Source organism: Grampus griseus (assembly GCF_964374135.1).
Source record: "Grampus griseus genome assembly, chromosome: 13".
Taxonomy (NCBI): domain Eukaryota; kingdom Metazoa; phylum Chordata; class Mammalia; order Artiodactyla; family Delphinidae; genus Grampus; species Grampus griseus.
In genome coordinates, this window is record NC_139007.1 from 41,114,254 (window position 1) to 41,140,772 (window position 26,519).

The 26,519-nt window shown below is 35.1% G+C and overlaps 1 protein-coding gene across 2 annotated transcripts in view; it reads right to left on the reverse strand.

The window, feature by feature from the left end:
* The window catches only part of REV3L (REV3 like, DNA directed polymerase zeta catalytic subunit), a 186,488-nt gene that overhangs the window by 103,013 nt on the left and 56,956 nt on the right, over positions 1 to 26,519 (reverse strand). For both annotated transcript variants that reach the window (XM_082669081.1, XM_082669080.1), the window contains exons 2-9: positions 26,025 to 26,214; positions 20,708 to 20,782; positions 16,838 to 16,998; positions 11,897 to 11,996; positions 7,315 to 7,409; positions 6,643 to 6,747; positions 5,562 to 5,646; positions 5,326 to 5,474 (exon numbers count right to left, since the gene is read on the reverse strand). In XM_082669081.1, the coding sequence (XP_082525207.1) occupies positions 5,326 to 5,474; positions 5,562 to 5,646; positions 6,643 to 6,747; positions 7,315 to 7,409; positions 11,897 to 11,996; positions 16,838 to 16,998; positions 20,708 to 20,782; positions 26,025 to 26,214 (960 nt within the window). The remainder of the gene's footprint in view (positions 1 to 5,325; positions 5,475 to 5,561; positions 5,647 to 6,642; positions 6,748 to 7,314; positions 7,410 to 11,896; positions 11,997 to 16,837; positions 16,999 to 20,707; positions 20,783 to 26,024; positions 26,215 to 26,519) is intronic.

Consider the following 26,519-nt stretch of genomic DNA (forward strand, 5'->3'; position numbering starts at 1 on the left):
CAGTGAAAACAAAAGATGGTTCTCACACTAATTACAAAATAGACAAGACTGGCAAGAATGATCACAACAAAATAGAGAGAAGGCATAAACAATGTTAGAAATACAAGTTGAAGTGCCAAAGGTAAAAGAGGCACGTTAAAGTAATACTATGAACAACTTTATACCACAAATATGGAAAAATCAGATTAAATGGATAATTTCTTAGGAAAAATACGATATAAACTGATTCAAACAGAAACAGAAAACTTGAGTAGACCTGTAACAATTAAGGAAGTTGAATTAATAGCTTAAAATCCACTCCCTTTACTTCCCACCCCCCCACCCCTGCCACATAAAATCAACCCACAAAAATCTATATAACTCTGGATGGTTTTACAGATGAGATCTATCAAACCTCTAAGATATAGATTATATCAATCTAATAAAAATTCTTGAAAGGAGAGTTGAAAAATATGAAAAGCTCCACAATGCATTTAATGGGGACAAAGTATGAATCTTTCTCAATTACTGAAAAAAAAAAAGTTACAATTCTAAACAAAATATTATCAAAGTAGATATAGCAACATTTAAAAAAACACACTACATTATGACAACAAAGGATTTATTTCAGGAGTGCAAGAATAGTTTAACATTAGATACATTAACATTATTAATTTAACTACCATATTAACAGAATAAAAGAGAAAAACTGATTATGTCAATATTTTCAAAAAAAAAAATTTGGTAAAATTTAATATCCATTCATGATTTCAAAAAACCCAAACTTCGGGCTTCCCTGGTGGCGCAGTGGTTGAGAGTCCGCCTACCGATGCAGGGGACACAGGTTCATGCCCCGGTCCCGGAAGATCCCACATGCCATGAAGCAGCTGGGCCCGTGAGCCACGGCGCTGAGCCTGCGCGTCCGAAGCCTGTGTTCCACAACGGGAGAGGCCACAACAGTGAGAGGCCCGCGTACCTCCCCCCGCAAAAAAACAAAAAAAAAAAACCCAAACTTCTTAAGAAGCAAGAAACAAGAGATAATAAACTGATTATAAAGTTTATCTACCAATATCCTGTAGTAAATTTCATACTTAATGATGAAATATAAAAGCATTCACTTTAAAGCCAGGAAAAACGTTTTTTTTCCATATCTACTTAATATCATCGTTAAGTTCTTAAGCACTGCATTAAAACATTAAAAAAGTATAAGGATGGGAAGGGAAGTAATACAATTATTATTTTCTGATGATGACTCTATACACAGAAAATCCAATCAAAAAGACATATTAACTATTAGCACTAATAAAAGTTGCTGGATATAAGACTGACACACAAGGTCAGTGAAGTTCCTAATACCAGCAATTAGAAGATGTAATTTTTGAAAGCTAAACTTAAAACTGCAACATTTATAAGGCACCTGGAGTATATCTAATAAAAGATATAAAATAATTTTACCAGAAAAATTGCAGAACTTTATTGAAAGACATGAAAGAAGACCAAATAAACTGAGAAATATATCATGTGCATAAATGAGCTAATTTGATATATAGAAAGATTTAAAATGTTTCTAAATTGGTCTATAAATTCAATAAATTTCCAATAAAATCTCAACAGGGTTCTTCCCAGAAACAAAACGATCTGATCTTAAAATTAACATGGGAAAGCTTTTTTTTTTTAAATAAGATGTTGGGGGTAGGAGTTTATTAATTTATTTATTTATTTTTGCTGTGTTGGGTCTTCGTTTCTGTGCGAGGGCTTTCTCTAGTTGTGGCAAGCGGGGGCCACTCTTCATCGCAGTGTGCGGGCCTCTCACCATCGCGGCCTCTCTAGTTGCGGAGCACAGGCTCCAGACGCGCAGCCTCAGTAGTTGTAGCTCACGGGCCTAGTTGCTCTGTGGCATGTGGGATCCTCCCAGACCAGGGCTCGAACCCGTGTCCCTTGCATTAGCAGGCAGATTCTCAACCACTGCACCACCAGGGAAGCCCTGGGAAAGCTTTTTTTAAAGATCAAGAGTAAATACGACAATTTTGTAGATGGCTAGTGGGAAGCTGCTGCATAGCACAGGGAGATCATCTTGGTGCTTTGTGATGACCTAGAGGAGTGCGATAGGAAGGGTGGGAGGGAGGGAGGCTTAAGAGGGAGGGGTTATGGGGATATATGTATACATATAACTGATTCACTTTGTTGTACAGCAGAAACTCACACAACATGGTAAAGCAATTATACTCCAATAAAGATGTATTAAAAAAAAGAGTAAATAAGATAATTTTGAAGCTAAATAGGGAAGATCTGCTGCTGATATGTATCATTACTTACGAAGCAACAGTAATTACAACAGTATGACATTAACATGGGAGAACACAACCGAGGTTGGGGAATTCAGTGAAAAAAAAAACTTTTCAATAAATATGTTGGAACCACTAGCTCTTTATATCTAGAAAAATAAATAACAATAAGATCCTTACTATATACACAAGTAAAATGTCAAATGAACTGAAGACCTACATGTGAAAAACCAATCTGTAAGCACACATAAACCTTAAGGATGAAAACTTTCATTACATCCAGAAAGGGAAGGAATTGTAAACCAGGCACAAAAACCAAACAGTAAAGGAAAAAAACTGTTAAATTTAAGGTTAAAATTGAAGACACGTAAAACACTTTAAAAAAGAGAAAAAGGGAAGAAAATCGAAAAAAAAAGCTAAAAAAAATTTTGTGGAGACTTTAAAGTGTAATTCTAGATGAGGAGAAAATATCTCTACAATAAATATAACTGATAAAGGCTTGGTATCCAGAAAATATGAGGAATTCCTACAAATTAGTAAGAAAAAGAGTACAGATCCAGTAGAAAATGAGCAAAGAACATGAATAAGCAATTCTCAGATAAAGAGATCCAAATGCCCAAACTTATTAGTAATCAGGAAATGAAGATTAAACTAAGGAGATTTAGATTTCAAAGAATGAGAATGGCAAAAAATTTTTACACCTTACACTATCAAATATTGTTGAGGATGTAGGGAAGTTTAAGCTCTAACACATCGTGGGAATATAAACTTAGGTACATTTTATAGAGCAACTGTGAAATACTGGCTTTACTACCAAATGTGATAGTTTTATTGTTAACATACCTCAAAATCTGAAAAATTAAGCACTAAAATTGAGCTTATAAGGAAAATAAAAGGCTAAGACAAAACTTATGCAACTCTGTAATGAGAACACTAACAAAATCAATAATTGGTACCTGAGGAAATAAACTGCTCAGTCAGGCAGGCAGCTCAGTGTGGCTGGAGGCTGTCATAGCAGATATTAAAAATGCACAGAAAATAATAGTACGGAAATTCTGGGTACATTTTGATTAGGATGGGGCTCGCAGATGCTAAGACAAAGCAAATGGAAATAGAGCTCTGAGCCAGAAGACTGCCATTAAAGTACTGAGGAGAGGGTGAAACCTGCCATGAGTCACAGAGGGCACAACACTAGGATGCAACTCTAGGGAAGGAGGAAGCCCTGGGTGGGTGTAGGTGCTCATTTCTAGCTGTTGTTTAATACAGTCAAAAGAGCCCCTGCTGCCAATGCAGCAGTGAAAAGAGGGCTTTTCCTTTCCTACTGAAGCCTGCAATTCTACTCCTCCTATTCTGGCTCCTCTTGCCTAAAAAAATTTTATGCGAAACAACATGACTTCTAAGTAAAACTTTAATTATTCTCTTATTTACCAATCATGTATAAGCTAACTGTATTACAAAAACCCTGTTAGAATAGATGCTATCTAGGTAGAGTATAATACACACACCCTAAGACCTGGCAAATTACACTTCTGTATGTCTTCTGTAAAGAAACTCTTGCACATGGCCACAAGGTGACAGACATAACACTGTTAACAACAGTGCAAAAGTGAAAACCATCTAACAGTTGTAGAAAACAGAAACACTTGTTTAGTCTTACAAAAGAATGCTAATCAGCAGCTAAAATGAATGACCTAGAAACATGTAAGAACAAGGATAGATTCCAAAGTTATTATTGCTGACACAAAAGATACTCAACATCATTAATGAGGGGTATGATGATTAAACCATAATGAGATGCCGTTTCACACATACTAGGATGGCTATATAAAAAAAGACAGATAATAACAAGTGTTAGTGAGATCGTGGGGTTTCTGAAACCCTCATATACTGCTGGTGGGAATGTAAAACAGTGCAGTCACTTTGGAAAACAGTTTGGTAATTTATTAAAAATTACACACAAATTTATCAAACGATCCAGCAATTCTCTTCCTTGTTATCTACTCAAGAAAAATGAAAATATATACCCATACAAAGACATAAATGTTCAGAGCATCATTATTCTTAAGGGCCAAAAAGTGAAAACAACTCAAATTTTCATCAACTGATGAATTAGTCAATAAAATATATCAGTAGAATGCACTACTACTAGGCAATAAAATGGAATGAAATACTGATAGATACTCCAATATGGATGAGCCTGAAAACATTATGCTAAGTGAAAGCAGCAAGGCACAAAAGATCACATTTTGTATGATTTCATTTACATGACATATCCAGAAAAGGCAAATCTTGAGAGACAAGGAAGATGATGAGTGGTTACTTGGGGTTGGAGGGGTGACTGCAAATGGACACAAAGAATCTTATGAGGAGAAGGAACTATTCTAAAATTGAATTACGGAGATGTTAGTACAACTCTGTAAATTTACTATAAATCACTGAGTTATACACTTAAAATGAGTGAATTTTATGTTACATAAATTATACCCTAATTAAGTTGTTAAAAAACATAACGTTGAATGAAAAAAAGCAAGTTACTTAATCTACGCCAAGTAGGACACCATTTATGTAAAATCTAAAACCTAAAATAATAGTATATGGGCTTCCCTGGTGGCGCAGTGGTTGAGAGTCCGCCTGCCGATGCAGGGGACACGGGTTCGTGCCCCGGTCCGGGAAGATCCCACATGCCGCAGAGCAGCTGGGCCCATGAGCCATGGCCACTGAGCCTGCGCGTGCGGAGCCTGTGCTTCGCAACAGGAGAGGCCACAACAGTGAGAGGCCCGCGTACCACAAAAAATAAATAATAGCATATGTTTTGGACATACATATATAAGAAAACACAAAATCATATATTGTAACAGTTTGTACCAACTTCAGAATAGTGCTTACCTCTAGAGATGAAGAAAAGGTAAAAGAATGGGAGAGAGGTCTTTGCTACATCAATGATGTTTATTTCTCAGGAAAAAAAAAAAATTAGCTAACTCAACCAAATACTTATATCTCAGTGCTAGATACACAGGATGTCTGTTATGGTATTTTCTGTACACTTGAAAGAAAACCTCACCTTTGCTCAACTCTGTGTCTTTGTGGACTTCTACCATATTAGCCGGTGTACAGTGAAGAATATCAGGAGACAGAACCTCAGAGTGCAATGTTAATTCAGCAGAGAACTCCTGGGATCCATCGCTGTAGTCCACAGATCCTGATAATGTTCTGCTTAATTAAAACATATCCTTTATAACAAACTATATATCAAAGCAATAAAATTAGTTCTGAGATCTATAATAAATAACCACTTACACAGAGAAATCATTCTGTTTGAGAATTTCCTGAAGTCTCTTCTGAAATGTTTTTTCACTTTCTGTTGCTGGCACAAACCTGTGATCTTTGAATTTTAAAAGTGCATTAAAAAATGTAGAAAGCAAATAAATGAAATATTTTCCTTTTTCCTAGAAGAGCTTTTAAAATAGTAGCAATTTCCTATCCTTGACACATACAACACCACATAAAAGTAGTCCTATTATAAATCAAACAAAAGAGAAATGGTTGTTACTGAAGCTATGAAATTAAGCACTTAAAGTCAGTCTAAGTTCTACAACTTAAATCTAAAAGAGAAAAACATTATTTTCTACCTATAAATGTATCATACACCCCGAACCTAGAAATTTTCCCTTTATAAAATATTTCTATTTTAAAAGAAATTAAAGGCATTCAAAACTTATCAAAGGATTTTTAGGGTCCAAGAGATTATAATACAAATTTTAATTGGACTTCAGTATAGGCTTACTACTGTATTTCAAATACCTTTGCCTTTTGAATTATGTCTTCTATTCTTTTACCTTTATTTAAAAATTTTTGTTGTATCCATGGCATTAATTAAGCCCCTTCAAATTCTTTTTGAATATAGCAGGGTTTAGTAAAAAATAAAATGAGTATTTTCTTCAGAGATGTACAAGGTAATCAAAGTCAGAATTTATATGACATACCCAGAAAATAACATGGGGGCAGAATTTCATGGGTGACATTTTCAAAGCATAATGAATTAAATGAAGTGTTTCTAAGTTGGGATTCATGCTCTTCTTTAAGTATTCTATAGCTCATTTGGAAATACAAGAGGTTAAAACATACCACAGAATGAAAAAGGAGAAAAAGGTACTACCAGTGAAAACCAAGGCCAATGAAGACGTCAATTTCTCATGCGAAGAGAGACAATGAGTGACACTTTGGAGGTACAGAATTATGGTTCAGAGCAATGAGAATAGGGAAAATATATATAGAAAATTTAAAGGTAGTTTGAAAAGCAAAATCTAATGTCACAGTAAAAACTCAATGGCTTAAACTTTTCCATTAAAATATCCAGTTAAAAGAAAATCATTTATACCTTGTGATTCGGGTTGACTAATTTGAGAAGTTTCATTTTTGTTTCTTCGCCGTTGCTTTTCATCTTCCCATATGGCCTGTAGACCAGGGTTTCCACCAATTTGAGCTGTAATCATAATAATACTTCAATATTACAAGGGTCAAAGTGAAAAATACTTGCTTAAAGAAATCCATACTTAAAAAAAAATACTGTTTTTTAAGAAAAACAATTACCTACTTTGTGTAATAAAACAGACAAATTATCCCAACCTATATTTACTGTATTACTCCTTTTTTAGTTTTCCTACTAGTTCCCAAAAACACAGCAAGTGAATAAGATTCAAACATTTGATTATAGCCAGCAGACCTAAAAGTCTCCTCCCTGGTATATAACCTGGAAATAAAAAAATTAAAAGGCAAAGCATAGTAAATTCTTTTATAATGGCTAATTTATTTAGTGTCACACTTACTTTAGGTTCATGTCTATGCAAACAAACTCATATGAATGAAAGCATAAATGAAAAAATAATGACTATCTCATCAGAGGTACAGAAAAAAATCTTCATAACATTTTACATCCTCCTTCTTTAAGTAATTTCACTTCCCTAGTAACGTTTTCTTCCCTACTTTTTCCAACCTTTGGTCATGGATTTTTAAAAATAAAAACATATATTAACAATAACTGTGTATATACCTTCAATGTCCAACCGATTTAAGATATCAGCAGCTACAGCATCCACTTCTAATTCACAAGTACTCTGTGGTTCAACACCTTCCAGTATTAAAGAGCTGTATTAAAGAAGTATCAAAAGACACAATAATTAAGAGAAAACTTTCTTAAGATTTTTATTACTTAACAATTTTTCATGTTTATGTGGTAACCAGAAAAACCAGTGGTATTATATTAATCCACAATTATTCATGACATAATTGATACTGTGTGTATATACAAAGAAACAAAAAACAGGAAGAGAAACACAAAATTGACAACTCCATTGAGATACTTTTGGAGTCTATTTTACATATTTTGGTTCATTATATTTTATAGAAAAGGAATGTACAATGTTTCAGCATGTGGGTCACATCCAGGGCAGGATGGGATAAGATAACAGAGGGACAACAGAGGGGATGCATCAAAAACCATACACACATGCAATTATTTGCCCAGAGGCATCTATCTCAGCAATCGTAGATGGTTTTTAAAAATGAGGAGGGAATATATATATAAAACAAAAGATGAGGGGAGGTGAACATACTGAAAAGTGAGCAAATGATACTGTTCTCCCTGCCCTCAACTACTGCTAAGCTGGAGAATGTTTAAAAATTTTCCATAACTATAGAATTGAGAAACCACATGAGTCCAATAGTGGGATCATAGCTAGGAAAAGAGGTGACACCATGAGGTCATTACTTTTTATGAGAACTACAGAACTATTCCCCACTAATGCTCTTTGACTCAAAAGCATTTTTGTTTTTCATCAGAACCACATGAAAGATTTCAGATGACGTCACATAAATGTCCCTGCTTGACAGAATAAACATGACAACTAGTATGGATCCCAGTTTATCCATTCCAAAATTCATATCTCCTACCAACAGGGACACCAAATGAAAAGGAGAGAACTTTTACTAGAAAGTGGATGATAGAAGATTTCATTAATATTTGAAACATTTAAAAATGTTTTACGAGAAACATTAACAAAACCTCATTTTCCATTGTCTATACCTAAGGAATGCGTGTTTGAACAGAAATTTTGATGGAATATTAGAGATTAATTTGTTAAACCACAAAACTTTTACTATTTATATATATGTATAGACACAACACACACATATCTTTTTACCATTGACAGAGAAGGAACATATTAGTCAACCTATCACAATATATCCATCTCTTTAACTTTCAGAAAAAGTAATTGTCAATATAGCTTGTCTTCTTTACCCATATAATTTACCAACATCAGTTATGCCATGAATTAAAGTACCAGATAAAATAGTTTTTGGCCAACAGTTTTCTCCTTTATACTAAAAAGTTTCACACTTTTGGAAGCGGTGTATTATACATTTCAAGGGTGAACTTTCCAGGAGTAGAACATTTGTGACAAAGGAGGGAAACAATAACATTAAAAAATGCAATCTCTTCGGCTTCCCTGGTGGCGCAATGGTTGGGAATCCACCTGACGATGCAGGCGACGCGGGTTCGTGCCCTGGTCCGGGAAGATCCCGCATGCCGTGGAGCGGCTGGGCCCGTGAGCCATGGCCACTGGGCCTGCGCGTCCGGAGCCTGTGCTCCGCAACGGAAGAGGCCACAACAGTGAGAGGCTCACGTACCACAGAAAAAAAAAAAAATAATGCAATCTCATAGTAGAAATTTACAACTATTTCTTGCCTACTTCAGACATTCAGTATAGGAGGAGTTCCTAGGGAAAGGAAGTAGTTTTCAGAATTAAAAATTTGTTTCCAGTAAACAGAAAAAGTGTGAGTAAAAAAATCAAGTCAGCAAATACATGTAGACCATTCATTTTAGTCATGAAAGGTAGATAAGCAATACAATGGTATTTAGAAAACCATGCCTCTCTGAACATTTCTGTTCATAGCTTAACACAACAGACAATTACAGTCAGTAATTACAATCACTGAGGGTGGAGTTCAGACATATACAATTTTAAAAATCTGTTCAGATCATTCTGATGGACAGCCAGGTTGAGATTACTGCAGTAGACTCAACTTTTGTGAATTTAACACTCTGGCAAATGACCTTGAAGGTCCATGATATGTGGTAATTTACAACGAGCTAGCAGGTAAGGTTAGTACAGCTGCTAACTCAGCACTCTTATCTCATTATGAGTTTGTTGCTCTCTATTTGTTATGGACCTTGAAATGTTTGTGAAGGGATATAAAATACTTTTGGGTTAAAAAAAAACCAAACAAAAAAAGGTACCCAGAGGAAGGTGCTAGTACTGGGGATAAAAATGAGACTAATAAAATTTAAGAGCACTGATTTGGCAAAAATGTTTGACATTATGTTATCTGTATTTGATAAAATTATGGATTTTCATGTTTAATATAAGAATCCTAAAAACTTGGGACAAAAATATATAGCTAGCCTACATTTATTATAAATTCTAATTCTGAATACCTTGTCTAGTTTCACTAGTTTGCCTTTTCATATCTTTGCTCTTAAAAGTAATGATTCAAACTTTTCATTATAATACAGAGAGCTTCTCCAAACTAACTCATAAGCAGTGAAGCTTTACTATAGTCTTATGACCTAACCAGAAAGATGTTTGTTCAAAAAGGCTTCAAATAAAAATAAACCTAGACTTGAATTGATCATGCAAAAAACAAGTTAATGTAGAACTTTGAAAACCACGGGATCTAGTGAGTAGGTAAAATCCTTGGGTTAAGTTGATTTGCTCCAATTTTAGAGACATAGAGGAACTGTATCATAGACATAAAAATGAGAAAGTAAATAGTTTGTCAGTCACTTTGCTCTGGACTGATTAGAAATTGAATTTGATGTGGTAAATAATGCTGTCTCTAAAGTTGATACCACTTCAACACAATTATAAAAACAATTCTGCTGTATCTGAGAGGGAACCTAGAAGTACATGTGTATGTGTACATATACAACTTTTACCAAAAAGTCCTGATACATGTTAACTGAATCTAGAAGTAAAGCAAGTCACTGTCCATTTGAAGTCTTTGAAGTCTCATTCTGGTATAATATTCCAGTCATAAAACAATGTATTTCCATCATCATTTAATGAGATTCTCTCTTAATTTTAGGTCTTAAAAAGCCCAAGTAATTCTATAATATGGAAATTCTGTGAAGAACATATTAAGATCTTAAACTATATAAATTAAGCTCTAAACAAATATTTTTGACCGTTTATCTTCAACTGATTAATAAATTCACATTTTCTTACCTTGAAATAAAAAATAAAGTCATTTCACTAAACACTTTTTCTACTTTGCACTTTACATAAAAAATATCTGCTTAGAAACGTATCAGGTGACATATGTGTAGTGAAAAGAGGAAACCATACCACCCTATCAATATCCAAATGATCAATAAAACAATCAAGAAAGCTTGGGCAACAACTTTGTGGCATAAAACAGAAAACCTCTGAGTTCTATGTAGATTAAGCTATTACTGATAATTTAGATAGGTACTGATTACATATCTGCTTTATGGTAAGGAAATCTAAACAGTTGGAATATGTTACCGCCTCTAAGAAAGTCTAATAAATAATAAAAGTCAAAAGAAATTATAAGTTGTATTATTCATATACATTATGTCAACCCACTTTTTTCCCCACAAATATATATATATATATACACACACATATTTTTTTTTTTTTTTTTTTTTGCGGTACGCAGGCCTCTCACTGTTGTGGCCTCTCCTATTGCGGAGCACAGGCTCCAGACGCGCAGGCTCAGCTGCCATGGCTCACGGGCCCAGCCGCTCCACGGCATGTGGGATCTTCCCGGACTGGGGCACGAACCCGTGTCCCCTGCATCGGCAGGCGGACTCTCAACCACTGCACCACCAGGGAAGCCCTCCCCACAAATATTTAATATTTGGAAATATTTAGGGGTTATTTTTATTTAAAATATTCGCCATTTAGGTTTTTTTTTTTAGCTGTGTTGGGTCTTTTTTGCTACGTGCAGGCTTTCTCTAGTTGCAGCGAGTGGAGGCTACTCTTCATTGCGGTGTGTGGGCTCCTCACTGCAGTGGCTTCTCTTCTTGCACAGGCTCTAGGCATGCGGGCTCAGAAGTCGTGGCTCACGGGCTCTAGAGCACAGGCTCAGTAGTTGTGGCACATGGGCTTAGTTACTACGCGGCATGTGGGATCTTCCCGGATCAGGGATTGAACCCGTGTCCCCTGCACTGGCAGATGGATTCTTAACCACTGCACACCAGGGAAGTCCCGCCATTTAGGTTTTAGATTGTTATTTTATTATGCAATTTTTACTTGACAAGTTATAGGATGTCAATTTAGAATGTACAAAGAAGATGGATGTTGGAGAGAAGTATAAACACAACCAGATTTCTTTTATTAATTAGGTAATAACTAGGTATATTTTCATGGTCTGTTCTTGAAATCTATGATCCATGTAACACACTAATGTTGAGATTTGCTTTTTTGATAAACTTACAGATAAAAAACAATTACAATAAAGGTTAAAATTAAATTATGCTAACCATTGACTTCTGAATAGAGTAGGATATATGTAAATAATTTTTCCTTTCCTTTACAACATAAACTAACCTTGGTATTTCATCTTCTTCCCACCGAAATAAAGTACCAGTAAGAGAATTTCTTCCTGGTAGCTGATTCTTGCAAGATCCACTCGCACGTAATGGATCACCTAGGAATAAAAAGGTAAAAGGGGTAAGTTCCACTTTTAACTTACATATAATTACCCTTTAAGTATATTAGTAAACAATCCATATGACCAGTTCCTAAAATTGTATCCTAAAAATTCATAAACATACCGGAATGCATATGCACAGTGGAGAGTAATGATTCCAAACCGACATGGGGAAAAGTATTTGCAATATATGGATATGAAAGAGAAATGGCCACAATATCTTCATACTAGAATAGAATTATGATACATTTAAATGCGCTATTGTGATAGGTATGCTTCAAATCTCATTTTAAAAATAAAGAACCAAGAATTTTTGTAGACTTTAAATTCCTAGGGTATTCTATATGAGCCTCAACTAAAATTCTAGTGGAAATCAGATTCCAGATAAAATTCAAAACATACTTTAATGCTAATCCCTGAATAAAAAGAAAATACACAATGCATTTCGAAAGTAATGGCAATAACAGTGAGTGGAAACCTGGGGCAAATGCAAATACAATTTGACGAGCAGTTGGAGGGAACTATGCATTTGCTTAGTTGTCCCAGCTGTAGAAACTGAGTCCTGGGGCCATGCTTTGGAAGTAGTCTCTAAATTTTAGCAATTTTTTTTGTGATCTCTTATGGGGAATTTAAATTTTCAGATAAAGAAAGCTTGAGTGAATGGCATAGAAGGAATCCTAACATTAAGAAAGATATTAAATTTGCAATCCTCTCCAACTAAATTTGATACTTTTTCTTATTTGGTTAGCTTGATCACAAAATTATGTAATTAATTAGACTTACCATCTTTGCTATATTAACAAAACACATAACAAACCATGTAACTGATTCTATATACCTTCAGAAGTTTCTGAAGGCTTTGCTGTTATGTGGCTAGGGCATGTATATGAAATTACTTTGCAAGTTGTAAATTAAAACACAAATATTATTTTCTAAGAAATTTATATGAGTGAAAAATCTACACAAGTTTACTAATTCAAAGTTATCACAGTATAAAAATTCACACTTTACCTCCACTTTATGTATTATTTTATTTAAAAATACATATATAATTCTTTTCAACTCTGGATGTTAAAAATGTAATATAAAGGCACTATGGAGAACTGTAAAAAAATCCCTCTATGATGCTAAAAATATTTACTCTATTTAAGTACTTCTATATACTTCACCTTAACAACAGTAATTAGCAACATTTCCGTTTCATTTGGCAACTGAGTATATAACTGAATAATAAGACAAAATGGTATATGCATATGTAGTATTAAAATTTCTAAATATTTTTCACTTTTGAATTTATTTTCAAAAGACTACATTATGTACTAAATTAACTTGTCTTACAAGATTAAAATGTTAAGTTGTGCATATATATGCAACATATTTACAATAAGTTTACTGTCCATTTAATTATGTGTCTGATATTACATGACAAAATATAATACAAAAAAATTCACCTATTCTTTTCATTATAATCTTTTATCTATTTTTTTAACAAAACAAAACAAAAACCTAAAATAAACATTTCACCATACTTGAAATTTCCCTGCTTTTAATTTCCCCCAACGAAATTTCATATATTTCTGCCTTCAAATTGTAAAAATTTTCCGTATTTTGAAAAAAAAATCCCTTCCAATACTCATTTAACTTTTATAACTAAAATAAATGGCTTACATATATTTGCTAATTCGAACTTTCCTCATGCTTTTTCACCTACTGGAAACAAACTTTTGTAAAACTGACCTCCTTTTCCTATAAATACCTCCCGTACACTCTCTAGAACATTTTCCATTCCTCAATTCTTCTTGAACTCCCAGCTATATTTGACACTGATAAACAAACTGTTTTTCTTTTTTCCCCCAATAACCTTTATATTTTGGAATAATTTTAGATACAGGAAAGTTACAAGAATAGTACATTTTCTGAATCTGCTTACCACACCCCTCCCATTGTTAACATTTTACATTATCAAAGCACATCTGTCAAAACAAAAAAACTGACACAGATACCTTCCTATTAACTACACTATACACTTTATTTGAATTTCAGCAGTTTATCCACTACTGTCCATTTTCTGTTTCAGGATCCAATGCAGGGTACCACATTGTAGTTAGTTATCATGTCTCCCTAGTCTCCTCTGGTCTATTTCTCAGTCTTTCCTTGTTTTTCATGACCTTGACAGTCATGAGTACTGGTCAGTTCATCTACAGGACGTCCTCCAATCTGGGTCTGTTGATGTTTTCCTCATGATTAGATTGTTATTATGGGTTTCCATGAAGAATACCACAGAGGTGAAGCATCCTCATCATATCACATGAGAGGGGACACGATATCCATATGCCATCACTGGAGATGTTAACCATCAATACTTGGTTAAGGTACAATTTCATGGGTTTGAAGATTGCATAGAATCATACCACCGTGCCAGTAACATACAGAATAATTCCTTCATCCTAAAAGTTCCCCTACCAAAAAAAAAAAGTTCCCCTATATATTGGCTTTGTAGTCAACATTCTCCTCTTCTCCAACTCCTGGCAACCACTAATATGTTTTACATTTCTATAGTTTTGCCTTTACCAGAATGTTGTATGAATAAAATCAAACAACTTGTAGTCTTTTGGGTCTGGCTTCTTTCACTTAGTAAAATGCATTAAAGATTCATCGATGTTGTATGAATCAAGAGCTTGATGTGTTTTACTGACAAATAGCATTCCACTGTATTGGTATATAACAGTTTATCCATTGTCCCACTGAGTGGACATCTTGGTTACTTTAGATTTTTAGCAATTATGAAATAAAGTTGCTATATACATTTGCATACAGGTTTTTAGGTGGACATGAGTTTTAAATCACTTGGTAAACATACAGGAGTGTAACTGCTGGGTCATATGTTAAGTCTATATTTAACATTACAAGAAACTGCCAAACTGTCTTCCAAAGTGACTACACCATTTTGCCTTCCCACAAGCAATGAATGAGAGTTGATGCTGCTCCCATCCTTACCAGCATTTGTTTATTGCTAGTTTTTTTTGGATTTTAACCATTCTAATAGGTGTGTAATGGTTGCTCTTTGTGGTTTTAAAATGCATTTCCCTAATGATATATACTGTTGAGAATCATCTATTCCTGTTTGCCATCTTTATATCTTCTTCTTTGTTGAAGTGTCTGTTCAGGTCTTTTGACCATTTTTAATGGGGTTGTTTGCTTTTGTTGAGTTTTAGGAATTCTTTATATTATTCAAGATATAAGTACTTTATCAGATATGTTATTTGAAAATATTCTCTCCCAGTCTGTGACTTATCTTTTTATTCTCTTAATATTATTTTTTACAGAGAAAAAGTTTTTAACTTTGACAAAATCAACTTGTCAGGAGATTTTCTCATTGTTTTCTTCTAGAAGTCTGATAGATTTACATTTTACATTTAAGTCTATGATCCATTTTGAGTTAATTTTTATACAAGGTATGAAGTATATGTCTGGTCTCTTTTATTTTTATTTTCTGGCATATGGATATCCAATGATCCCACCACCTAAGATGAAGTTCTAGATTTGGGAATCTCTTTTAGTCCCAAGAGATTCAAACTGAACTGTCTCAAAGTTGTTCCATTTCCTAGTTTGGGTATATCTCTTTGAAACCCTACCTTATTCTGGAGGGTTCCAACCTGTCCAGCAGGCCCTGAGTTGTTGTTTCTGGCTCCCTCACCTAGTAAGGCTGTCTCAATGGAGGCAGCCAGGATTAGCAAACCCCTCAGGGCAAAGGCTGTTTTCAGCATTCTATTTCCTCTTTTGGCCAGTACTTCTTTATTGTTTATAATCTCTGTGATAGATTAAAAAAAAAAATCTTACCTAGTTATTAAATTGGTTTTAGTAGGAGGGTGGATCCCAATAACCTAACCCACCATTCAGGGGGAAAAAGTCCTCCCTGGTTACTTTTCAGAGCACAGTTTGGGTATGGTAGAAGAGACCCAAGGAGTTAAACCAAAAAAGAATAGCTGGTAAACAACAAGAGAAAAAAAAGCTAACTTTTGGTTTTAAAAGTTTGTCAGTGAAAACGAAGAAAATAATTATAACATAAAGGACAGCAGGGTTGGAGGAAAAATGTTGGTTTCACTTTGTTTTAAGTAGAGGAGAAGGAATCCAACAATAAAATGCAAAAGATGTTACAGCATTTTATTCTATTCCTAGGTATATGCCCAAGAGAAATGAAAACATATGGCTACACAAATACTTGTACATGAATGTTCACAGCAGCACTGTTCATAATAGCCAAAATGAGGAAACCCAAACATCCGTCAATTGATGAATCAATAAACGATGTAGCATATTCATAGCAGAATATTACCTGGCCATAAAAAGGAATGAAATACTGATATATGCTACAACATGGATGAACCATGAAAACATTAGGCTAAGTGAAAATAAATAAACATATGATTCCATTTATATGAGATGTGCAGAATGGGCAAACAGAGAGACAGAAGATTCATGGTTGCTAAGGGAGGACTGGGGGTGATTGATAAAGATTTCCTTTAGAGGTGCTGAAAATGTTCTAAATTTGATTGTGGTGATGGATGCACAGCTCTGTGAATATATTAAAAACCACAGAGGTGTCCATTTTAAATGAGTGAATTGTAAGGCGTGTGAATTATATCTCAATAAAGCTATTACCAAAAAAATTTATTTTGAGATTCTTTTCTTGATAAACTCTAAGACATTTTTGCACATTTCTTTTTATTCCTTATCCACTCAGCATTTATTTTCTAAATATATATTATTTTATAAATCATAAATTACATAATACTTGTTTCAAAAGCTTTAATTTGAACTTGCAAAATTAACCTTACTTTTCCTCCTTGCTTTTCGGAACTTGACAGCAGCCAGATTTATTAAATTCATTCCATACAGATTGTAGTCAATGAAGAGCTGTAGGAGGTAGGGAATATGCGCTTCATGAGGCTGATAAAATTTATTCATTATGGCTCCACTTTGCAAAAGTTCACATATCCTAAATTAGAAAAAAAAAGTTATATCATAAAATTATGTTTCCTAAAATGTTAAGTGAAATGGTGATTATACAAATATAGAGAATAAAACACATTATACTAGCACACAAAATTTTGATTTCAATTATACTGGAAATTTGTATTTTGTTGGAAATTGAAAGTTTAAAATCAACTTTTAAAGTAAGCTGCATGCTCTGAAAGAAAATGACAAAAAATGCCTTGAATGAAGAATATTTTGACTTCTAAAACTAATTTAATGCTAACTATACTGAAAAACCTAAGATGTCAAAAGGATTTTTAAAATATTAGCTTTTTTAAAAAGTCCAGAAAAAATTCTGAAAAGATTACACAAAAATTCTAAAAAAGGACATATGACTCAATCAACCACACAGAGATGTTACCACTTTTGATATTTTTATTCTCTGAGTTATTTTTCCTTCATGATGGGGAATACAAATAACAGGCAATTATAAATAGTGCAAGTGCTATGCAGGGGAAGTATATGAAACATCTAGAAGGGATATTAACCAGACTGTAGCTTCTGCAAAGCCTTCTTGAAGAGAAGTCTCTAAAACAGGAGACTAAACAATGAACTGGAAATACTTTTTCTCAGAGAGGAGAAGAGTATTTCATGCAAATAAAATTGCACATGTGAAGGGTCACAAGAAAATGTGGTTTATTCAAGGACTGAAACCACTGAGTGAGGCTTAGAGACAGAGGCTATGGTGGTGGTAGGGGGAGGGTAGAGAGGTAATGAGAAGTCAGATCATGCAGAGCCTATTAAAGACATCTGAAAAGGTGGTGGAATTTGCCTGTGAAGAGCAGGAAAATGAAATGACCAGGTTAGCTAGAGAATGCAGAACACTACAGACAGAGAGTGAGAGATTACTGTAGAAAAACTAAGATGACGGTGGCTTCAACAAGGATCATGAAACTGTGTTGATTCAGGAGACATATAAGGAATAAAATGGTCAGGACTTGATGACTAACTAGATATGAAGGGTGAGACAATATGAGTTGAGGATAATGCCTAGATATCTTGGTTAAGCAGCTAGTTGGCGGTGCTACATTACTGGAAGAAAACAGGTTTGTTTGGGGATTTTATTTGTAGAGGAAATAAAGACAAACTCAGTTTCAGATATACTGGAGTTTAGGTATACTGGAGTATTCAGGGAGATTTCTATAAAACTATTAGAAATGATAATAAGGATGAGGATAAGGATAATTTTGTTAACAGAGTAGAGGAAGCAAACATATTTTGGGGCACTATGTACTGGACACTGTGTTGGGTGCTCTAAATGCTTAATCTCAAGTAATTCTTACTACAAACCTATGGTACTACTATCTCCATTTTATAAACAGAGAAATTGGGTCTTAGATCAAAATGTTGTCCAAAATCACACAAATAAAAGGTGGAAGTGCTAAAATTCAACCCAAATTTTCTCTGACTTGACCCCTCACTCTTAACTATAGTGCTTTTCTATTTATCCAGTAGATAGATGATTTGATATACTGGTCAGGAGCTCTGGAGGAAAATTCAAGCTACTGATATATATTTGGAAGCCAAATGCACAAAGATTTTAAAAAATGGGAGTATATAAGACTGTAAAGTGAAGGGAACATATAGAGAGAAAAAAAATCAATGCCTAAGACAAAAGTCCAAGAAACAACCACAATGTTAAAAGAGGAATCAACAAAATGTTGTAAATATGAATGACTAGAAAGGTATGAGGAAAACCAGAAAAGGTTTACATCAAAGCAGCCTAAATTAAGGTACCTAAGCACTGACAAGTGGTCAAAAGGTAAGGACAAAGAGGTGTTAATTGGGTTTAACAACACTGAGGTCACTAATGAAGGCAATTTGAGTGAAATGGTTGAAGTAGAGCCTATATTGGAGTAAGTTAAAAAGTGAATGGGAGGTAAGACACTGAACCCACAAAGTATAGATAAATTCTTCTGGGAGGGGACTTCCCTGGTGGCGCGGTGGTTGAGAATCCGCCTGCCAATGCAGGGGACACGGGTTTGATCCCTGGTCCGGGAAGATCCCACATGTTGTGGAGCAACTAAGCCCATGTGCCACAACTACTGAGCCTGCGCTCTAGAGCCTGCGAGCCACAACTACTGAGCCTGTGCGCCACAACTACTGAAGCCTGCGTGCCTAGAGCTCATGCTCTGTGACAAGAGAAGCCACCGCAATGAGAAGCCCGTGCACTGCAAGTAAGAGTAGCCCCCACTCGCTACAACTAGAGAAAAGTTGTACACACAGCAACGAAGACCCAACACAGGCCCAAAAAAAAAAAAATCTTCTGGGAGAATAGCTGTAAGTATGAATGTCTTTGAGTATGAATGTGTGTATGTGTAAAATTCACAGAGTCTTATTAATATTTAAATGGTGTGGAAAGGGAGATGGGGATAACTGATAGATGGAAGCAAAGGTCAAAGAGGGTAGAATATGAGCTTTAGAGGTAAGGGGGTAAATCTCTTCCACTGTAATAGGCAGTGAGAAGGACAGACTGGCTGTGAATAGATTTTAAGAATCTTTGATTGAAAATTAAGAGAGCTTTATTTTGATGGTTCTCAAACTTTTGGCCCCAGGACCCCTTTTCATTCTTAAAATTTATTGACAGCGTCAAAGACCTTTTGTTTGATTTGACACTTACCAAATCAGGTTAAAACAGAAAATTTTAAGAAACTTATTTACTAATTTTAAAATAACAACAATAAACCCATTATATGTTAACATAAATAACAGTGTTTTATATATTAAAAAATCCTATATTTTCCAAAACAAAAACAATTTAGTGGGAAAAGAGGAATTGTTTTAATCTTTGCAAACCTCTGTTTTAATAGAAGACAATTGGATTCTCACATCTGCTTCAGCTCAGTCTGTTTTGATATATTGTTTGGTTGAAGCATATGAAGAAAATCCAGCCTTACACAGATAAATAATTGGAAAAAGGAAGAGTAACTGAATAGCCTTTTCAGGTAAACGTTGATCTTTGTTTCTACTACATGGAAATGCAATGGAGTGGTAGTTTCTTAAAGGTCAGCAATAATGTGGAATTTGAAACCAAATCAATGAACTTTTTGTACTCTGTTATATTAAAACTTATTGGTCTACCTAACACTTGGAGTATTTTTACCCATGCATAATTTTCTAACATCATGCACTGGTCATTTGGAAAATATAGATCCACTAAGTTATATAAATCTTCTAAATGGTGATACATTTCATTAAACAATATGGAAAAAAATGTTAATAACATCACCTATCTCATCAGAAAAATCTTTTAAGTACTGAAAAGTGGTTAAGTTCACAGTAGAAAGCTCTCCCACTCTGGCCTCACTCTCACATATTTCTCCTTGCTTTGAAACTGAAGAACGAATTTCTCTTGGTATAGAACATTTGGTCTGGCTAGCAGGGCACTAGGATTATTACACAAGGCAGCCAATCATCTCTCTTTATATACTTCTACAAACTCTCTAAGACAGAAAAGAAGCAGTTGGGTGTAAAACAAGGTCCCTTACCCTTAAAATATCCTTCCTAGAGTCCAAGCTATGACTCTCTCTCTTTACACATATATGTACATATTATGGTCTCTTTCTTTAATAATGCTACAAACTATACAGGCCTTTCTTCTAGATTTTTCTTTTTATTATTAAAATACTTAAGTGATAGTTATTCATTTTTTATTTCATTTATCTTTGTACCTTTTCACCATTGCAGGGTTGTAAAGATAGATCTTCATAAAGTGTCTTTCCTTCTCATGATAACCATAAAAAGGCCTGAAATAAAAGAAAAAGACATTTCAATTTATTTTCATCAGAGATGAAATAATGCAACTTATTGTCCTAAATGGACTCAGCTGGCCGAATTCAGTCTTACTTACATTGAATATTACCAACCGCCCCCCAACAAAACAAAAGAACCTCCAAGACTTTTCAATTAAACCTACCACAAGGTTAACATATGACATTATAAAATCTTGTTACGGGCTTCCCTGGTGGCGCAGTGGTTCAGAGTCCGCCTGCCGATGCAGGGGACGCGGGTTCGTGCCCCGGTCCAGGAAGATCCCACATGCCACGGAGCAGCTAGGCCCGTGAGCCATGGCCGCTGAGCCTGCGCGTCCAGAGCCTGTGCTCCGCAACGGGAGAGGCCACAACAGTGAGAGGCCCACGTACCGCAAAAAAAAAAAAAACTTGTTACTTCTTTTAAAAAAGTTTAAAAATACCACTTAAAAAAAAAACTAGGGACAAAAAGGAGCAGCAAACTATACCTTCATTTCAATCATCATGGCTCTATTAAAAAGTGGCTCTTTACTCAGACCATGTATGAGAAGAACAGAGACCTTCCTGATACCTTTTCCCATTTCCCATTTTTTCTGTCAAAAACTAAAGCTGTTCATCAACAAAGTCCTTTAGTTGACAGAATTTGTATCACTTTCCTTATTTGTCTCTGTTATTAATTTTACAAGTTCACTAAGCAGAGACAATTTACCTGTTATACATATGTACATATGTGTATGTGTGTATAAAACACACTCAAATCAAAGGAAACCTGTGAAAACTGTGTAGACAGGAACTTAAGAGATTGAAAAGACGACAGCTTTACTAAGGACGCTATTTATGTTGAGGCTCGGTTCTTCTCAGGGTATCAGCTAGAGGGGGGAAAGGGAGAAGCAAAAATCTATGTGATAGGGAGAGAAACAAGTCCTCAATGCAAGAAGGAATAAGTTGGGCTATCATGTTATATCATCTCAGGAGGATCTGAAACTCTGATATACAGACTACCATTTTCAAAGGTGATGTAATTAGAAACAATATATAAATAGGTCTGAATTTATAGACAAAATAATAAAAAGTATTTGCCTAGAGTTTGTCTGTAAATAGTGGTTGGTTAAATCTTTAGGTGGATAAACTCAACTTCTTTTCATTAAAAAAAATATTTTCCCCTTATGATGGGCACTAGATAGAACTTACCCTCATTAGGACACCATTTCTCTCTGTCATTTCTGACAGTGTAGCAGACCTCAAATACAGGAGTAAGTTGGCAACAGAGTCATTATTTGAGGTATATTTAAACAACTTTTTTTTAATATAAACTATTTCAAGCCTTTAGGTCAGAACCATCTGTATGATTGCTGTAAAGCAATTTCTATTTAAAAAAAAAAAAAGTCTGAAACGTTCTTTGTCTCATCCTTACCACTCACTCCAATCTTATCTCACACCCACTCTTCCTTTTTCCTCCAGCCATTCTTAACATTTCAGCCCCTTCTAACTTGATCCACTCTCAAGTAATCTGCCATTCCCTCTGCCTGGAAAGTTCTGCCCTGAACCTTTGTATGGCTTACTTTCAGTCTTCATTCAGGTCTCTGCTTAAACTCACCTCCTCAGAAAGGTCTACTCTGACCATCACTCCCTATCCCCTACCCTTTACCATTTTTTTTTTTTAAATAACACTTACCCTTTCCTGTCTAGTTTGATGCTGCTCACCCCATTTTTGTTGCCATGAAGGAAGGGGTGAAACACACATTATATGAATGATCTCATTCTCTCTCACCAGCAAAATTCAATTCTTTATTCCTCCTGCTTTGGTATTTTTCATATACATAAATATAGCTCTCTGTCTAAAGATAGGAGTTATACCTTTAGCCAGATAAATGGAAAAAAAAGAGAATTAAATCTGCACTGGTGTGGTCCACATTATCTTTGCTTTGTTTTTGCTAAAAATCTTCAGGATTTTACAATTAGAATCTTATAAATTTCAAAAACTGAATACAAGACTATCAAATCCCTACAATTCTTTGTAAATCTAGGATTCTGCTTTTGTAACTATTGCCCCAAAATACAGCCTGGAAATTCTATAAATACAGTTTTCTGCTTCTTCTAGCCAAGAAAGTCTCTGTATAATTTAACCTGCAATTCTTACTTTCTGCTGTTGACTTTAGTTGATTTTGCCAAAAGAATTTCTCCACAGGGAGACTCTCTGGGAGAAAGAAAGTAGAATGGAGCAGAGTTCGAGAGTAGATATGTTTATATTTTAAAAATTATATCTGATAATTGGAGTTAGTTTTTTAATATAACAATGAGAAGAAAAATGAGCACAGATAGTGAAAAAAAACCCTCAGTTAATTAATTTAGATGGATTAAGAATCTTTTCATAGAATATTTTCTAGAATCATGATAGCTAAGTGACAAGGAACCCCTGAAATGAGCCTAAGGTCATGGTCCTCTCTCTTAACCCAGCTTCAGTATAGTACACAGTCTAGGAAGACTGGAATTAAATTTGTTCAAGTTTTCATTTGATAGCTAGATGCAACTTGCTTACTTAGAGGAGTAGGCAATACTGAAGGAGTAAAGGAATCATAGAAGCTACAATGCATGGTAAGGGAAAAGGGGACCTATATAAGAAAAAAACATAGAAAACATTAGAATGGGAGAAAAAAGAGAATGGCAGCCATAAATTAGACTGAACAGCTCATCTTTTGCTTCCAGGTCTCTAGATTTGTAACTCAACTAACTCTTAAAAATATGGCTATGCTTTTAACAAATGCCCACCAAACATATAGAAAGACTGGTGACTCATTATTCATTCCACTAGGCTGTTTGGAGATTCAACTTTGAAATGAGAATATGTATAGGAAAGTTCCGAGGAATCATTAAACATAAAAAAATTAGAATATAAAGCTGATGATTATCTTTAACCTAATTGTTGCTATCATAGGATGGGTGTGAACTTTTACCTCATTCATTTATCCAAACAAATAGTTATTGAGCCTTGTTTACTAAGTGCCCAACACCATACAAGGTGCAAGGGATATAATGATGGACAGACAAACATGGTCCTTTTTCTCATGGAACTTACAGGCTGGTGGGAGAAACACATAAGAACTAATAAACAAAAAATTAAAATAACTGCAAACTATAGTAAAGTACTAAAGAAAACAAAGAATGGGCTAAGATACAGAATAATAATAACAACAACCTATTTTAAGGAGGGAAGTCAGAGAAAACTTCTCTGGAGAGGTGAAGGATTTGAAGGACTGGAGAGGGGTAGCGCACTCAAGGAAAGGAAACTGCATGTACAAAGGTGGGAAAGAGCTCAGCACATCAGAGGAACTGAAAGAAGACCAGTGTTTCTGGATGGAACACAGTGAACAAAGTTACAGAGGCAGGCAGGGGTCAGAAATTTAAATTTTAATGTATAAACAATATGAAGCCACTCAAGGATTTTAAATGATTTTAAAAGGATCCAATTTACATTACAAGACAGGTACTTCTGCAGCTCTGGAGTGAGATAAGAACAGAAGAAGGAAATTCAATTAAAAGGATACTGTGGTGGTCCAGAAGAAAACCTGGATTAAGGTGGAAGAAGTAGACAGATTTAAGATGGATTTCATACAGATGTATTCAACTCATATGTTCCAGTACGAGCTCTAAATCTTTCCCGCCAGCCTGCTCTATCTGCACAGACTCAAAACTTTGTAGTCATACCTGACTCCTCTCACAAACTTCATCCAATCAGACAGCAAATCTTGGGGACTCAACCCTCAGAATAGATCTAGAAGCTGACCACTTCTCACTACTCCCCTGCTACTACCCTAGTTCAAGCCACCATATTTTCTCACCCAGATTAATGAAACAAGAGTCCTAATGTTCTCCCTGTTTCAACTCTCATGCCCCTATGATCTATTCTTCCCACAGTTGCTAAAGGAACCCTTTCAAGTTTAAGTTAGATCCTGGCTGCTCAAAATCATGCAATAGCTCAGAGCAAAATAGAATAGCCTACTGCGGTGGTTTCTCAAACTTGAGTATGTATCAGCATCAGCAGAAAGGCTCACAAATTTCTGGGTCCCACCACCAGAGTATCTGATTCATCAGATGTGGGGTGAGACCAAAGAATATATTCTAAGTTCTCAAGTGTGTTAGTCTGAGTCCTCCAAGAAGTAGATGTCAAAATGTGCAAGAAATTTGTTAGTGGAAGCACCTGTGAGAGAATATGAGGATGAACTCAGGAGAGGGTGGGACAGCCACAAGACTTAGACACAGGTCTGATCTAAGTGAAGGAGAGAGGGACAGAGGGAAGATGAGTGGAAGTGTCTTTTATTGCAGTGTGATTCTAGTGGAAGTTCAGAAAGGCTGTCCCAGAGTTCCCAAGTGTCTCCCAGAAACAGGCCTGCCTTAGTAGCCTTGCTCTGCTTAGCCAATGGCTGGGAGTAGCCTATGGAAAGCAGCTTCAGTTTACACAGGATGATAAATGGATTTTAGTGCAGTAGCTGGGACCATTGTTCAATTATGCTCTTTGTATTTGGAGATCTGAGAGGTGCATTCTCATGGCTGTCAAACCAGGTAAAAGTGATTCTGGCGACCCACTGGCCAACATGATCTCCATTCTGTCATATCTCTCTAACCTCATTTTATCCACTCTCTTTTCCCTCCACTCCAGACACCTGGCCTCCATTTTGTTCCCACCCCCTCACCTTCAAGTCTTTGCTCAAATGTCATTTACCATGTCAATGACACCTTCCCTGATTACCCTATACAAAACTGCCACCAGACTACTTCCCCACCCCATACTACTGATCCTTCTTACCTGTTCTACATATTTTGTTCTATAGCATTAATTATCATGTAATAAATAAATTTATTTCATGTTCTATCTGTTGGTTACTTTCTGTTTTCCATTACTAGAATGTAACCTCCATGGGGGCAGGGACCTTTGTTTTGTTCACCAATATAAAAGGTGCTCAATAAATACTTGATGAATAAATTACATAAATTTCTACAGTTCTAGGAAGCAGAGAAATGGAAAAAGTTAAAACAAAAATTACTGTTAACCATCTATCTTTCATTGCAATAAAAATGGACTTTAAAAAGTTACAGTAAGAAATTCACCTTCGTTCCATTAGATTAGAAATAAAAGAAAAATGAACAGAGTATATTTGAATTGGATATGTTTTCTTTTAACTAGAACAGTAATATAAATACAGATAAATAGAAATTTTAAAAGATGTTATCATATACTTACATTCCTGATACTAACGACACTTTGAACACGTGCTGAGCAGTGGAAGATGGATTGCCTAAAGCCACATTAAGTGCTCTGTCGATACTGAATGCCATCTGAGAAAGATAGCTTTCTGGCTGCTGTCCATAACCATCATATGGCACATAGAGGTAAGGAAAGATGCCATGTAGATGAAGACATGTCTTCTGACCTAAAATGTAACATATTGTAAAGTTTAGACTTGAGATGCATTTTAAAACCTTAACATTACAAAGCTCAGAATACAAGTCATTTAAATGGTCTAAGGACAACACAGCTTATCTGAGGGAAGGGTTGAAGAAACTAACCCATAGTTAAAGCCACCTGTATTGACTACATTTTACAACAGAACATTTAGAAGCATTTTATAAATATAAGCATTATAGTTTGATTTAAATAGTAGTTTTGGTGCAAATATGTTTGAATATTTCACCCTCACAATCTAACTACTTTTACGTACTTCACTGAATTGCCCTA